This window comes from Triticum dicoccoides, chromosome 5B (genome assembly GCF_002162155.2).
Source record: "Triticum dicoccoides isolate Atlit2015 ecotype Zavitan chromosome 5B, WEW_v2.0, whole genome shotgun sequence".
NCBI classification, from domain to species: domain Eukaryota; kingdom Viridiplantae; phylum Streptophyta; class Magnoliopsida; order Poales; family Poaceae; genus Triticum; species Triticum dicoccoides.
The window spans coordinates 136,784,042-136,799,185 of record NC_041389.1 but is presented as its reverse complement, the minus strand read 5'-3'; the positions used below and the strand labels follow the sequence as shown (position 1 = coordinate 136,799,185).

Below are 15,144 nucleotides of genomic sequence, written 5' to 3'. Positions count from 1 at the left end.
CCGCAGCCACCACCTCCTCCCACCTCGGGGGCCGCGCCGCCGCCTTCCCCCTCCAAATCCGGCGCCCTCCAGCCCACCTCCGCCACGTGGCACGTCCTGAGCGGTCAGCCGCCGCCCGACCTGTTCCCCGCGCTCCCCCTCAGCGCCGCAGGGCCCGCCCGGCCCGAGGCCGCGCCGCCGCAGCCCGTGAGGGCCCGAGCGCCCCACGACTCCCGCTCCCGATCAGGATCGAGGGGAGGAGCCCCTCGACCCCGAGCCCTCGTCGCCCCAGCGCCTCCTCGTCCTGCCGGAGCAGCGCGCCGCCGCCGCCGAAGCTTTGCCAGGCCGGAGCCCTGCCTCCTCATCTCTCCCTTCTCCTCCTCCACTTCTCCTGCGCCCCCGCTGACCCCTTCTCTTCCGCAGGAGCTCTGCCATGGCCGCGCCCGAGCTCAGGTCCGCCTCCGCCCGGAAGACTCGTCCCCGCCGCCGTTCGTCGCCGGGAATGGACCCGCCGCTGCCAGATCCGGCCTCTGCCGGCCCTGCCCTTGCCGGATCCGCCCCGCCGCCGCCCTCGAGCCTGCTCGCCGCCGGCGCCATCTGCGCCGCCACCCTGCCTCGTCCCTGTTCAGGAACGAGGAGCTCGTCGCCTCGCCCGCTCGTGCACGCGTGTGCGCGTGGGCCTCAAGCCGGCCCAGCCCAGCTCCCTCCAGCACGCCGCCGGCCTCGTGGCCCGACCTCCCCACATGGGCCTCGGCCCCTCCCCTTCGCAGCCCAGCGCGCCAGCCTCCTCCCCAAGCCCAGTCGGCCTCCCTCTGCTTCCAATCGGGCTTGGCCCATGGTGAGGCCACCCCCAGCGCCCCTCCTTTTGTTTTTTTCTCCTGTTGGGCCAGGCTGCAGTTTCGGCCCGATGTATTTTTTTCCCTGCCTGCGATTTTAGACATTATCCAGTGCATTATCAGTTTTACAGAAAACCCCCTAGACCTCATGCATGTAATAACTAATTAACCGTGCATCGGATTTAAACAAACTTTATATGTAAGATGCTCAGAAAATTGTGTAGATTAATAATATGCCATTTTCACCCATGTTTAAAATGGTTAACTTGTTGCTTATTTAAATTTGCTAATATGCCATGCTAAAATGCTTTAATTCATAACTAAATAACCATAGCTCCGAATTTATTAAACTTTATATGTAAATGGGGTGGAAAAATGCCTAGATTAACATGATCCACTTTATTTTCCTGTTTAACAACCTTAAAATGTGGTTTAGGACAGAACAGTACCAAATTCATTTTATGCACATGGGGATTTTCGGAATTGTTGTTTTGTTGTTCCGGCCTCATTTAAACTTGTCTAGATAGGTAGTTTTTCATACGCTTCACCTCTTGCCATGTTAATCAACATTTAATATTGTTGGGTGCATAACCGAGATTAAACTAAATATGTCCATGTGGTGTTTTGTTAATATGCAACTCGTTGCATATTGAGCTCCACTTAACTTGTAGTATCGTTTGTTGCACTTTGCCATGCCATGCCTCATTAAACCGGACATGCATCATACTTGTTTGTGCATCATGCCATGATTATGCTGGTGTGTTTACCATGTTGTTTGCTTCTTTCCGGTGTTGCTTCTTAGTTCCAGTAACATTGCGTTCGTGAGGATTCGTTCGACTATGTTGGTTCGTCTACTTCATGGACTCGTTCTTCTTCCTTGCGGGATTTCAGGCAAGATGACCGCTACCCTGGATCTCACTACTATCATTGCTATGCTAGTTGCTTCGTTCTATCACTTTGCTGCGCTACCTATCATCTGTTTGTCGAGCCATCCCATGTTGCCATGAACCTCTAACCTTTGACACCTTTCCTATGCAAACCGTTGTTTGGCTATGTTACCGCTTTGCTCAGCCCCTCTTATAGCGTTGCTAGTTGCAGGTGAAGTTGAAGATTTCTCCATGGTGAACAGGATTTTGGTTGGGATATCACAATATCTTTTATATTATTAATGCATCTATATATTTGGTAAAGGGTGGAAGACTCGGCCTTTTGCCTGGTGTTTTGTTCCACTCTTGCCGCCCTAGTTTCCGTCATACCGGTGTTATGTTCCCGAATTTTGCGTTCCTTACGCGGTCGGGTGATTTATGGGACCCCCTTGACAGTTCGCTTTGAATAAAACTCCTCCAACAAGGCCCAACATTGGTTTTACCATTTGCCTCACCTAGCCCTTTTTCCCTTGGGTTTCCGGAGCCCGAGGGTCATCTTTATTTTATCCCCCCCCGGGCCAGTGCTCGTTGTGAGTGTTGGTCCAAACTGTCGGCCGCCGGTGACCACCAGGGGCAACTCTGGGCTGGCCTACCGGAAGTCTGGACAATCCGGTGTGCCCTGAGAACGAGATATGTGCAGCTCCTATCGGGATTTGTCGGCACAGCGGGAGGCTTTGCTGGTCTTGTTTTACCATTGTCGAAATGTCTTGTAAACTGGGATTCCGAGTCTGATCGGGTCTTCCTGGGAGAAGGTCTATTCCTTCGTTGATCGCGAGAGCTTGTCATGGGCTAAGTTGGGACACCCCTGCAGGGTATAATCTTTCGAAAGCCGTGCCTGCGGTTATAGGCAGATGGGAATTTGTTAATGTCCGGTTGTAGATAACTTGACACCAGATCCGAATTAAAACGCATCAACCGTGTGTGTAGCCGTGATGGTCTCTTCTCGGTGGAGTCCGGGAAGTGAACACGGTTTCCGGGTTATGATTGACGTAAGTAGGAGTTCAGGATCACTTCTTGATCATTGCTAGCTTCACGACCGTTCCGCTTGTTCTCTTCTCGCTCTTATTTGCATATGTTAGCCACCATATATGCTTAGTCGCTGCTGCAGCCTCACCACTTTACCCCTTTCTTTCCCATTAAGCTTTGCTAGTCTTGATACCCATGGTAATGGGATTGCTGAGTCCTCGTGGCTCACAGATTACTACAACAACAGTTGCAGGTACAGGTTATGCGATGATCATGACGCGAGAGCGATGCTTGCTTGCATTGAGTTCTTCTTCTCCTTCTTCGATCAGGGATAGGTTCCAGGTCGGCAGCCTGGGCTAGCAGGGTGGATGTCGTTTGAGCTTCTGTTTGTGTTTTATCCGTAGACGGATGTTGATATTGTGTATGATATATTGTTGTATTCGTGTGGCATTGTATGCCTTATGTATGTATCCCCATCTATTATGTAATGTTGATGTAATGATATCCACCTTGCAAAAGAGTTTCAATATGTGGGTCTATCCTTGGTGGGACCTTCGAGTTCCTTTTGGATAGGGTCGCATATTGGGCGTGACAGTAACCATTATTCTCCTTAAATGAATAACCGTATTGCGATAGACATAATCCAATCATGTCTATGCTCAACGCAAACACCAAATGACAATTATTCAGGTTTAATACTAATCTTGATGGTAGAGGGAGCGTGTGATGTTTGATCACATCAAACTTGGAAACACTTCCAACACATATCGTCAGCTCGCCTTTAGCTAGTCTCCGTTTATTCCGTAGCTCTTTTATTTCGAGTTACTAACATTTAGCAACCGAACCGGTATCTAATACCCTGGTGCTACTAGGAGTACTAGTAAAGTACACATTAACATAATATATATATATCCAATATACTTCTATCGACCTTGCCAGCCTTCTCATCTACCAAGTATCTAGGGTAATTCCGCTCCAGTGGCTGTTCCCCTTATTACAGAAGCACTTCGTCTCGGGTTTGGGTTCAACCTTGGGTGTCTTCACTGGAGCAGCAGCTGATTTGCCGTTTCAGGAAGTATCCCTTCTTGCCCTTGCCCTTCTTGAAACTAGTGGTTTCACCAACCATCAACAATTGATGCTCCTTCTTGATTTCTACTTTCGCGGTGTCAAACATCGCGAATACCTCAAGGATCATCATATCTATCCCTGATATGTTATAGTTCATCACGAAGCTCTAGCAGCTTGTAGCAATGACTTTGGAGAAACATCACTATCTCATCTGGAAGATCAGCTCCCACTCAATTCAAGAGATTGTTGCACTTCAGACAATCTGAGCACAAGCTCAACGATTGAGCTTTTCTCCCTTAGTTTGCAGGCTAAGAAAATCGTCGGAGGTCTTATACCTCTTGACGTGGGCACGAGCCTGAAATCCCAATTTCAGCCCTCGAAACATCTCATATGTTCCGCGACGTTTCGAAAAAACGCCTTTGGTGCCTCTACTTAAACCATTTAACTGAACTATCACGTAGTTATCAAAACGTGTATGTCCGATGTTCGCAACATCGACAAATGACGTTTGGGGTTCAGCACACTGAGCGGTGCATTAAGGACATAAGCTTTCTACTGATCGCATAATCGCTACTATCAACTTTCAACTATATTTTCTCTAGGAATATATCTAAACAGTGGAACTAAAGCGCGAGCTTACGACATAATTTGCAAAGATCATTTGACTATGTTCAGGATAATTAAGTTCATCTTATGAACTCCCACTCAGATAGACATCTCTCTACTCATCTAAGTGATTACATGATCCGAGTCAACTAGGCAGTGTCCAATCATCACGTGAGACGGACTAGTCATCATCGGTGAACATCTTCATGTTGATCGTATCTACTATACGACTCATGCTCGACCTTTCGGTCTCTTGTGTTCCGAGGCCATGTCTGTACATGCTAGGCTCGTCAAGTCAACCTAAGTGTTTCGCGTGTGTAAATCTATCTTACACCCGTTGTATGTGAACGTAAGAATCCATCACACCCGATCATCACGTGGTGCTTAGAAACGACGAACTTTCGCAACGGTGCACAGTTAGGGGGAACACTTTCTTGAAATTTTAATAAGGGATCATCTTATTTACTACCGTCGTTCTAAGCAAACAAGATGCCTAAACATGATAAACATCACATGCAATCAAATAGTGACATGATATGACCAATATCATTTTGCTCCTTTTGATCTCCATCTTCGGGGCTCCATGATCATCATCGTCACCGGCATGACACCCTGATCTCCATCATCATGATCTCCATCATCGTGTCTTCATGAAGTTGTCTCGCCAACTATTACTTCTACTACTATGGCTACCGGTTAGCAATAAAGTAAAGTAATTACATGGCGTTGTTCAATGACACGCAGGTCATACAATAAATTAAGACAACTCCTATGGCTCCTGCCGGTTGTCATACTCATCGACATGCAAGTCGTGATTCCTATTACAATAACATGATCAATCTCATACATCACATATATCATTCATCACATTCTTATGGCCATATCACATCACATAGCATACCCTGCAAAAACAAGTTAGACGTCCTCTAATTGTTGTTTGCATGTTTTACGTGGCTGCTATGGGTTTCTAGCAAGAACGTTTCTTACCTACGCAAAAAACCACAACGTGATATGTCAATTGTTATTTACCCTTCATAAGGACCCTTTTCATCGAATCCGTTCCAACTAAAGTGGGAGAGACTGGCACCCGCTAGCCACCTTATGCACCAAGTGCATGTCAGTCGGTGGAACCTGTCTCACGTAAGTGTACGTGTAAGGTCGGTCCGGGCCGCTTCATCCCACAATACCGCCGAAACAAGATTGGACTAGTAACGGTAAGCATATTGAACAAAATCAATGCCCACAACTACTTTGTGTTCTACTCGTGCAAAGAATCTACGCAATAGACCTAGCTCATGATGCCACTGTTGGGGAACGTAGCAGAAATTCAAAAATTTCCTACGTGTCACCAAGATCTATCTATGGAGAAACCAGCAACGAGGGGAAGGAGAGTGCATCTGCATACCCTTGTAGATCGCTAAGCGGAAGCGTTCATGAGAACGGGGTTGAAGGAGTCATACTCGTCGTGATTCAAATCACCGGAGATCCTAGTGCCGAACGGACGGCACCTCCGCGTTCAACACACGTACAGCCCGATGACGTCTCCCACACCTTGATCCAGCAAGGAGGGAGGGAGAGGTTGAGGAAGACTCCGTCCAGCAGCAGCATAACGGTGTGGTGGTGGTGGAGGAGCGTGGCAATCCTGCAGAGCTTCGCCAAGCACCGCGGGAGAGGAGAAGGGAGAGAGGTAGGGCTGCGCCAGGGAGAGGTCAAAACTCATGTGTTGGCAGCCCCAAAACCCTCAAGTATATATAGGGGAGAGGGAAGGGGGTGCGCCCCCTCTAGGGTTTCCACCCCAAGGGGTGCGGCAGCCCCAATCCCATCTAAGGGTGGCGGCCAAGGGGGGAGAGGGGGGAAACTTGCCCCCCCAAGTTAGGTGGAAGCACCCCCTCCCCAAACCCTAGGCGCCTTGGGCCCTTGTGGGGGGGCGCACCAGCCCACCTGGGGCTGGTCCCCTCCTACACTTGGCCCATGCAGCCCTCCGGGGCCGGTGGCCCCACTTGGTGGACCCCTGGGACCCTCCCGGTGGTCCCGGTACGTTATCGATAAAACCCGAAACTTTTCCGGTGACCAAAACAGGACTTCCCATATATAAATCTTTACCTCCGGACCATTCCAGAACTCCTCGTGACGTCCGGGATCTCATCCGGGACTCCGAACAACATTCGGTAACCACATACAAACTTCCTTTATAACCCTAGCGTCATTGAACCTTAAGTGTGTAGACCCTACGGGTTCGGGAACCATGCAGACATGACCGAGACGTTCTCCGGTCAATAACCAACAGCGGGATCTGGATACCCATGTTGGCTCCCACATGTTCCACGATGATCTCATCGGATGAACCACGATGTATACAATTCCCTTTGTCTAGCGGTATTATACTTGCCCGAGATTCGATCGTCGGTATACCGATACCTTGTTCAATCTCGTTACCGGCAAGTCTCTTTACTCGTTCCGTAACACATCATCCCGTGATCAACCCCTTGGTCACATTGTGCACATTATGATGATGTCCTACCGAGTGGGCCCAGAGATACCTCTCCGTTTACATGGAGTGACAAATCCCAGTCTCGATTCGTGCCAACCCAACAGACACTTTCGGAGATACCTGTAGTGCACCTTTATAGCCACCCAGTTACGTTGTGACGTTTGGTACACCCAAAGCATTCCTACGGTATCCGGGAGTTGCACAATCTCATGGTCTAAGGAAATGATACTTGACATTAGAAAAGCTTTAGCATACGAACTACGATCTTTGTGCTAGGCTTAGGATTGGGTCTTGTCCATCACATCATTCTGCTAATGATGTGATTCCGGTTATCAACGACATCCAATGTCTATGATTAGGAAACCGTAACCATCTATTGATCAACGAGCTAGTCAACTAGAGGCTTACTAGGGACATGGTGTTGTCTATGTACCCACACATGTATCTGAGTTTCCTATCAATATAATTATAGCATGGATAATAAATGATTATCGTGAACAAGGAAATATAATAATAACTAATTTATTATTGCCTATAGGGCATATTTCCAACAATATGTCATGAAAAATATATCACTAGATTTCTACACGGATGCAGTTTCTAAATATATATTTTTTGTCACATATAATACATATTTAGATAGTTAAATCGTCGACCTAAAACTACGCGAGTGCCTTATTCACCGAGACGGAGGTAGTACGCCGACAATAATATTTGAACGATTTGGGGACAAGGATTAAATCCAACGAATGAATCTTGTCAACATCTAGTCGTGACAGATCACCCAAAGTTTGTTCTGTGTGGAGCAATTTTATTAACTCATAATAAAGCATCAAGTTGATTGTACACCCGGCCTCTGTATAACTAATACGCAAATAATCAACATACAGATAAAAAGAATCACGCCCGCAAAGAGCAATGTCATACAAAACCAAAACTATACAGAGATCAAAATAGTTTAACATGAACATAAGAGAAAAGAGAATAGAAGAAAACTGAATCGACCAAAATAGCGAACGACGAAATGCATCAACGTCCATGGGCACCAACCATATCTTGACAACACCTTCAGATGTCGCAACCTTAGCTTAGTCATTACTTATCATTGCATAATCATCATGCATCATGTTAAATTCGAAGGAAATTGAATTGTGGGAATTTCCAAAGCCTCATAAATCATTAAAAAAAATCTCTTCAAATGAGCCCAAGAAAATGTTCCTGTTAAACCTTGAAAATACTGGCAAGAGGTAAAATTCAAACCAATATTTTTGGAGCCTTAGAAATATTTATTTTGAGACTTTGAATTAATCCACTAGTTATTTGAATTGGACAAAGGGCACTACGTGTAAGCGTCGTCGTCGCCGGCCACTGAAGGCCAGATCGTGGGCTTTCACTCTAGAGATCATGTCTGAACAAGCTCCAAACAATGTCCGATATGACTAACTAGGGTCGGCCTAGGTTTCTCCACGGAGCTACCATGTACTTGAAAAGCACCACCAAATCAAAGTACGCATGTGTGTTGTCGCCTCCACTTTTCACGAACCAAACAGGTACATACGTGCACGGTCATAACATGAGATTCCATGCTCGCAGAAGCAGGCAAAATCAAGCCGCGACAAGAGTTGTACGCCATTCACAAGGGAGGAAGGTCACCTGTACGGCTAAATCCCACATTCAGGACACTCTGGCAGTGTCGCACCATCCTCCTAGGTGGCAGCCGGTACAACAACACTGGCATGGCAGTAAATCACTGACTGATCAACATATTAAGAGCAGTTTAAGAGCAGTTTGGTTTTTGCATAAATTGTTTGAGGTATATGAGTGTTTAATCACTTATGCTTGTATTTCGTGTGAAAGTTGCTTCAAGCACTGTTTTATGCTTGTATTTTGAGGTATATTCGAGCAATTTGGTTTTGTGACAAATGGCATCCTTGTTTTAGAACAGATTCTGATTTTTTTAGTTGTATACACCGCAGTGTGCCAAATCTGACATTGTTTGTATACACCACAGGGTTGCTCACATCCTACAGTAATCCTGATTGGCTTGGCCAAAGTCGTTCACAATGGCTCTGAATCACTCTGAGAATTCACAAGTGACCAAAGTTCACAATGGCTCTGAATCACTCTGAGAATTCACAAGTGACCAAAGTTCACAATGGCTCTGAATCACCAAAGTTCATGAAATGTGACAAGAGTTGACAGTGCAGATAAACTGCACTGGTTCAACAATAACTGAACTCCAAGTATTTCTAGCTCACTGACACAGATGAATAGCAATGTCATGACACTGACAGTACACCCCCAATCACAGTATACAGTTACAATAGTTAGATATAGCATAGCTAGAACATGTCTTAATATCTTGGTAGAGCAGCAGTTGAGCTCAGCTGCTTAGGAATCCACCATCAAACAGCTACAAACAATAACTGAACTCCATGAAGCAAGTGCTCCTTCATGCGAGCTTCTTCAGATGAACTTTGGTAACTGCCAATCACTCTGAGAATTCACAAGTGACCAAAGTTCACAATGGCTCTGAATCACCAAAGTTCATGAAATGTGACAAGAGTTGACAGTGCAGATAAACTGCACTGGTTCAACAATAACTGAACTCCAAGTATTTCTAGCTCACTGACACAGATGAATAGCAATGTCATGACACTGACAGTACACCCCCAATCACAGTATACAGTTACAATAGTTAGATATAGCATAGCTAGAACATGTCTTAATATCTTGGTAGAGCAGCAGTTGAGCTCAGCTGCTTAGGAATCCACCATCAAACAGCTACAAACAATAACTGAACTCCATGAAGCAAGTGCTCCTTCATGCGAGCTTCTTCAGATGAACTTTGGTAACTGCCAACCACTACGGGAAGCTGAATCCACCAATACCCGGCCTGGCGCCGGCCGGCGGGCTGATGTAGACCCAGAGCAGCGACACGATCATGCAGATGAGGCCGGACCAGACGAAGACGATGGTCGGCACGCGGCCGCGGCGCCCCAGGAGCCCCTTGGCGAAGGGGTAGAGGTGGCACAGCACCCAGAAGCTGAAGAAGGCGCCGCCCAGCAGCTTGCTCCACTGCGGGAACTCGCTGTACAGCGTCCTCGCCGTCCCCACCGCCAGCGCCACCGCGTTCAGCATCATGATGGTCACGGGGGGCACCATCAGGAAGCTCCACCGCACCTCGTACAGCTCCGCGAACGTGTCCTCCTCCCCGTCGTCGGCGCCGCCCGGCTTGGACGTGAGCGTGAAGGAGATGTCCACGCCGGCGATCACCTTGAGGAGGCCCTGCAGCACCGCAGCCGGGTGCGCGCTGGTGCCGCCGATCACCCAGAACTGCTCGTTGCGCCACCACTCGTGCAGCGTGATCCCGGACCACTTGATCTCCAGCAGCGCCAGCAGGCACAGCGTGATGGTGATGATGAGCAGGAAGACGAGGAACGTGGCGCTCAGGTGCTGGACGATGAACTTGCCGGTGAAGAGGGAGACGGCCGGGAGCACGCAGTAGACGATGAGGAACATGGAGGTGAACGGGTACATGCCCACGTTGAAGTAGGCCACGCGCTGCAGGAGCTTCATCCGCCGAGTGGCGAACAGTGCGTTGTTGCGGGAGAAGAAGATCTCCACGGACCCCGTCGCCCACCGGAGCACCTGGTGGAGCCGGTCGGTGAGGTTGATGGGCGCGGTGCCTCGGAAGGCGTCGCGGCGGGTCACGCAGTACACCGACCGCCAGCCGCGGTTGTGCATCCGGTACCCGGTCACCACGTCCTCCGTCACCGACCCGTAGATCCATCCGATGCGCCGCCCCCACTCTGTCTTCTCCTCGTAGAAGCACGAGATCACACTGATGGCCTCGCCGACGGTTGCGGCGTCGAGCGGCTCGCGGGGTACGGCGAGGGCGCCGGCTGGACGGCCCTGGTGCACCCCCGGCATGTCCTGCAGGAGCCTCCCCTGGTACTCTGCCACGGGGATCGACGACACGAACGTGGCCGAGCTGCCGAACCGCTTCGGCATCAGCGCCGATGACTCGATGTCGCCGAGCTGGTTGTGGTCGTCGTCCTCGATCGGCGGCAGCATTGACTCGTGCTCGCTCTCCCTGTCCGTCTTCTTTCCCATGGTGGGCTTCCTCAGGAACAGCTTGATCTTCTTCCTGCCGAGCCAGCCGTGGTGCTCGGTGGCGCGGGGCGGGCTGAACCCATACAGAGCGGTGCGGCGGAAGATGCAGCCTGTGCCGACGTACATGGGGCCCTGCAGCCCGTCCATGGCGCGCATGGCGACGTCGAAGAAGACGAGGTTGTGGTTGGCGTACCGGTCGTTGGGGTCGATGCCCTCGAACCGCTGCGGGAACTGCACGTAGCAGACGCGGTCGCCGCCGCGGTCGAGCATGTAGCACATCCCTTCGCGGAGCGCCGCCGAGTTGTGCACGTAGTGGTCGCAGTCCAGGTTGAGGATGAAGGGCCCGTTCGACATGATGGCGCTCGTCCTGACCAGCGCGTTCATGGCGCCGGCCTTCTTGTTGTGGTCGTACCCGGGCCTCTTCTCGCGCGAAACGTACACAAGCATCGGCAGCCGGATGTCCACGCCTGTCGTGTCGATCAGCGCACCGGACTCCGCCGGCTCACCGCCAAGCACTGGCTCCGACGTCGGTGGCGCAAGCATTGCCTGCGCGTTCATCAATCAATTGGAGAAGAAGATACATGAGCATTTCGAATCGATTGAACAAGCATTTCGAAAGGATTTAGTATGTCAGCTGCAACAACATGTATGGATTCGATCAATCACCTGAATGATGCCAGCGTGGTTGCCGCGCGCGTGATCCGTCGCCCCGGTGAGCCAAGTGCCGGGCCACTGGGAGCCGTCAGACATCCATGTCGCCTTCACGGCCCCAGTCTCTGCCAGCGGAGCTGTTCCCAGCGCGCCACCGGCAGCCACGGCCTCCTCTTGCAGGCGCCTTCTTGCACGCAGCTCCTCGCCGGCATTGTACGCGTCGGAGCGCCGTCGGATCGCCTCCGTCAGCGAGTTGACCCGCACCTTGAACTCGTCGTACTCCCGCTTCACCTTCCGCCTCTCGCGGACAAAGTCCAGCCGCACCTTGTTCTTGAGGAAATCCCGCTTCTGGCCGAAGTATGACTCCGGGCAGCGCGGCTCGACGCCGTGCTTCCGGCAGAAGGGCACCCACGTGCGCGCGAAGCTGGCGGTCTCGGCGAGCGCCTCGAAGGTGAGGAGCGCGCCGCCGTCGTCGGAGAGGTAGCAGGCGAGCTTCTCGACCGGGTAGTCGGCGGCGAGGATGGAGAGGATGGTGTTCGCGGTGACAAGCGGCGGCTCCTTCTCCGGGTCAGCGGTGGAGACGAAAACGTCGATGCCGGGGAGGTCGGAGCGGCCCTTGGGGTTGCGTGCGGTGGGCAACTCGAAGCGGTCGGCGAGGACGTCGAGGTCGCAGGAGCGGTTGACGGGGCAGAGCTTGGGGAGGCTGTCGAGCAGCCATGAGAAGGCGAACCACACCTCGCACGTCACCGACAGCGCCCACAGCCACATGGCGTCCGGGTTGGGGTGCCGGATGCGCCACGCCAGGAAGAACCCCAGCGCCACCAGCCGGATCGCGATCAGCATCCTGCACAGAGCAGAGGAAGAAGCGACGAGTCAAGCAGCTGCAAGCGTGCGAGTGCGAGGGAGCCAAAATCAATTGTTTTTTTCAGGAAGAACGCGCGAGTGCGAGTGCGAGTGTACCTGTATGGGCTGAGGATGGCCTGAGAGACGCTGGTCTTCCTCGTCAGGGGCCGGCGGCAGCGGGCACCGAAGTTGGGCGGCTCCTCGATGCCGACGAATCCGGAGGTGGCCCCAGCGTTGTTGCCGCCGCCGCCGTGCTCGTTCTTGGGCCATAGAGCGTTGCCGTAGCCGTAGGTGCCCTTGGTCTCGAAGAGCCACCGGGCGTGGTCGAAGTCGGCCGGCTTGCCGTTGCTGCTGGGCATGGGCATCTTGATGGAGTGCACCATGGAGAAGCGCTTGGACATGGACGTCATGGGCATCTGGTCCCTCTCCTCCGACGAGGAGATGGCGTCGTCGTCGTCCTCGTCCACGGAGTCGTCGGTGTCGCTGCCGGCGGAGTAGGCCTCCTTGCAGCCTGGGCAGTTGCCTGCGGCCGCGACGCAGTCCATGTAGCACTCCTCGCAGATCATGAAGCCGCAGTCACAGGGCGGGTGGCCGCCGCGGCCGGCGTTGAGGAACGCCGGCATGTCGCAGCCGCGCATCTTGCAGGACATGTTGGCGGAGGCGGCCGGCCGAGCGCCGTCGGCGGAGTTGCTGAGCACGTGGGCGCGCGTGGCGCAGTTGAGGCCGCCGGTGAAGATGGTGCCGGAGGCGTAGCTCCTCTGCGGCAGCACCTCCCCCTCCTCCTCAGCCGCGGGCACGTCCGTGGACGCGGACGCCGTGGTCCTGTCCGGCGTGGGCGGGATGTGCACGGTGTAGTGCACGAACTCGGCGCTGGCGTCGGCGCCATCCCTCGACGCGTACCGGCTCCCCCCACTCCGGCGCACCGGCGAGACCTGCAGCGTCGCGGTGGAGGAGCCGATGGAGTGCCTGGGCACGGGGCTGGTGAGCCCGGACCCCCTCCTCACGACACCATCCCCGGGGCTCCCGCCGCCAGCACCCTTCCCTTTCGTCGGCGACACGGTCACCGTTACCGGCGAGCCCGCCGGCAACGACAGCCGCCGCGACATCCCTCCACCGAGTCACCTCCCCCTCCTCCAAATCAGCAGATCAAAGAAGCAGGAAGCTGAGCTCAAGAACCAGCAGCACGCAGGGCGCTCAGCAGCTCAATTCCTCGCGCTCAAAGAACAGCAAAAGGAAGGGTGGTCGGAATTATAGCAAGATCTGTGAAGGTGGGGTGGTGCAGAGGAAGGATTGAGCAATCGATTGGGGCCTCGGGGACCGGGAGGAGGATCTGAGCGATGGCAGAGGCGGTCGCCGGCGGGGCGTTATTTATTCCCCTCGATTCCGTCTCCGGTTTCGAGAACGGCGAGCCCAACGGTCGGGTCGGCTCTGACGTGCGAGCGCTTCGAGTGGAGCAACGGTCGGTGGGAGCCAGCCGTGGGATGCTGGATCGGACGGCTGAGGTTTGATTCGGCTGAGCGGGGGAGAGCATGAGGAGGGGACGGAAAGGGAGGTAGCCGTTTGGCCGGGAGTGAACCACGTGGGCCATGGGAGAGGGACCTGCCACCGGGTTCTTGGGGTTGAGCTCGTGATTGGGTCTCCATTTCTTTCCTTCGACGGTGGTAAAGATTTTGGAATTTTTTCTTTGTCTTGTCCAGCTTAGCTTTTTTACGTGAGATGTGATGGGGTCCATTGGTGCAAGTTTCACTCTCGTTTTCTTCAATGTAGTATCATCATTGATCTACCGGGGCGGTACATGTCGCATGTGCATGTTGGCCATAATTTACTATCGTTGTGTGTTAGGGCATGTACAATGGTGGCATATGGATATATATGTCCCATGACAAAAAGTAATTTGAAACATCTACATTAATTTTTCCTCTCCAATGCAAGCTATCATCAGTGGGCCTCATTAAGAAATAAAAAATAAAGACTCTAGTACACATGCATCTCTACTTTTCACTCCAACCTTTTCAGCTTTTGTCATCGGATCATGTTTTTTCTCTTCAATCACCCGCCTCCTGGAGAGGATCCTGCTTCCCTATCCGAACCTACTTTACGTCATATCTGATCCTATATGGCATGCGAGGCATTACCTTGAGGCTATGCATTGTACATGCCCTTAGAGGGTGCTTCCACAAACTGAGACGAACTGCAACCCGCTCCCCAAACTGACAGAGCCGACGACACTACCCAGTCAATGCCCGGTCACAAAATCGTGATGCAATCGGTCTCTTTAAACCGGCCGCAACTGTCTAAATTGACCGGCACCCCTCAAACCAAGCCTAAATCCGGAACGGGTATATGGAGGCACGGGCGTACTCGGTCGCGTTGGACCGATTCACCCTAGCCCACCTCGACCTCACATTTATCCCAATCCGAACGAACCCTAGACCGGAGACAAAGCTCATTATCCAATTCATTTCTCTCCACCCCTCCTCCCCATCCCACTCCCTTACGGACTGAGATCCCATGCCTTGCCAAAGGCGGGTCACGGTGTGCCTTGCGCCCCTACATCCATCGTCCAAATTAATCCTACGGCTGGCAGCAATTCACACCCAGTCAACGCAATTCAACACAGGGAAAAATTACGCGGGCGGCCAGACACATCGCGCGGGCTATC

General features: G+C 52.2%; 1 protein-coding gene across 3 annotated transcripts; it reads right to left on the bottom strand.

Moving 5' to 3' along the window:
• Positions 1-9,052: 9,052 nt before the first annotated feature.
• LOC119307835 (cellulose synthase-like protein D4) lies at positions 9,053-13,819 on the bottom strand. Of its 3 annotated transcripts, none has more exons than XM_037583927.1 (4): positions 12,600-13,819; positions 11,655-12,483; positions 9,694-11,534; positions 9,053-9,322 (listed from the first exon to the last, which is right to left on the bottom strand). In XM_037583927.1, the coding sequence occupies exons 1-3, from the start codon at positions 13,586-13,588 to the stop codon at positions 9,738-9,740; spliced, it is 3,615 nt and encodes a 1,204-aa protein (XP_037439824.1). In that variant the 5' UTR covers positions 13,589-13,819; the 3' UTR covers positions 9,053-9,322; positions 9,694-9,737. The 3 variants fall into 3 exon arrangements, with proteins under 3 accessions (XP_037439824.1, XP_037439823.1, XP_037439822.1); XM_037583926.1 differs by having other exon boundaries at positions 9,053-9,352; positions 9,724-11,534; XM_037583925.1 differs by lacking the exon at positions 9,053-9,322 and having other exon boundaries at positions 9,424-11,534.
• Between the last annotated feature and the right edge of the window lie 1,325 nt (positions 13,820-15,144).

Bases quoted from the DNA above. Each gene is read 5' to 3' on its own strand.
- LOC119307835 (XM_037583927.1), bottom strand. From the start codon at position 13,588: ATGTCGCGGCGGCTGTCGTTGCCGGCGGGCTCGCCGGTAACGGTGACC. The intron at 12,484-12,599 runs GTACACTCGCAC...TGCTCTGTGCAG, and splicing joins GCCATCCTCAGCCCATACAG to GATGCTGATCGCGATCCGGC. The intron at 11,535-11,654 runs GTGATTGATCGA...ATGAACGCGCAG, and splicing joins ACCACGCTGGCATCATTCAG to GCAATGCTTGCGCCACCGAC.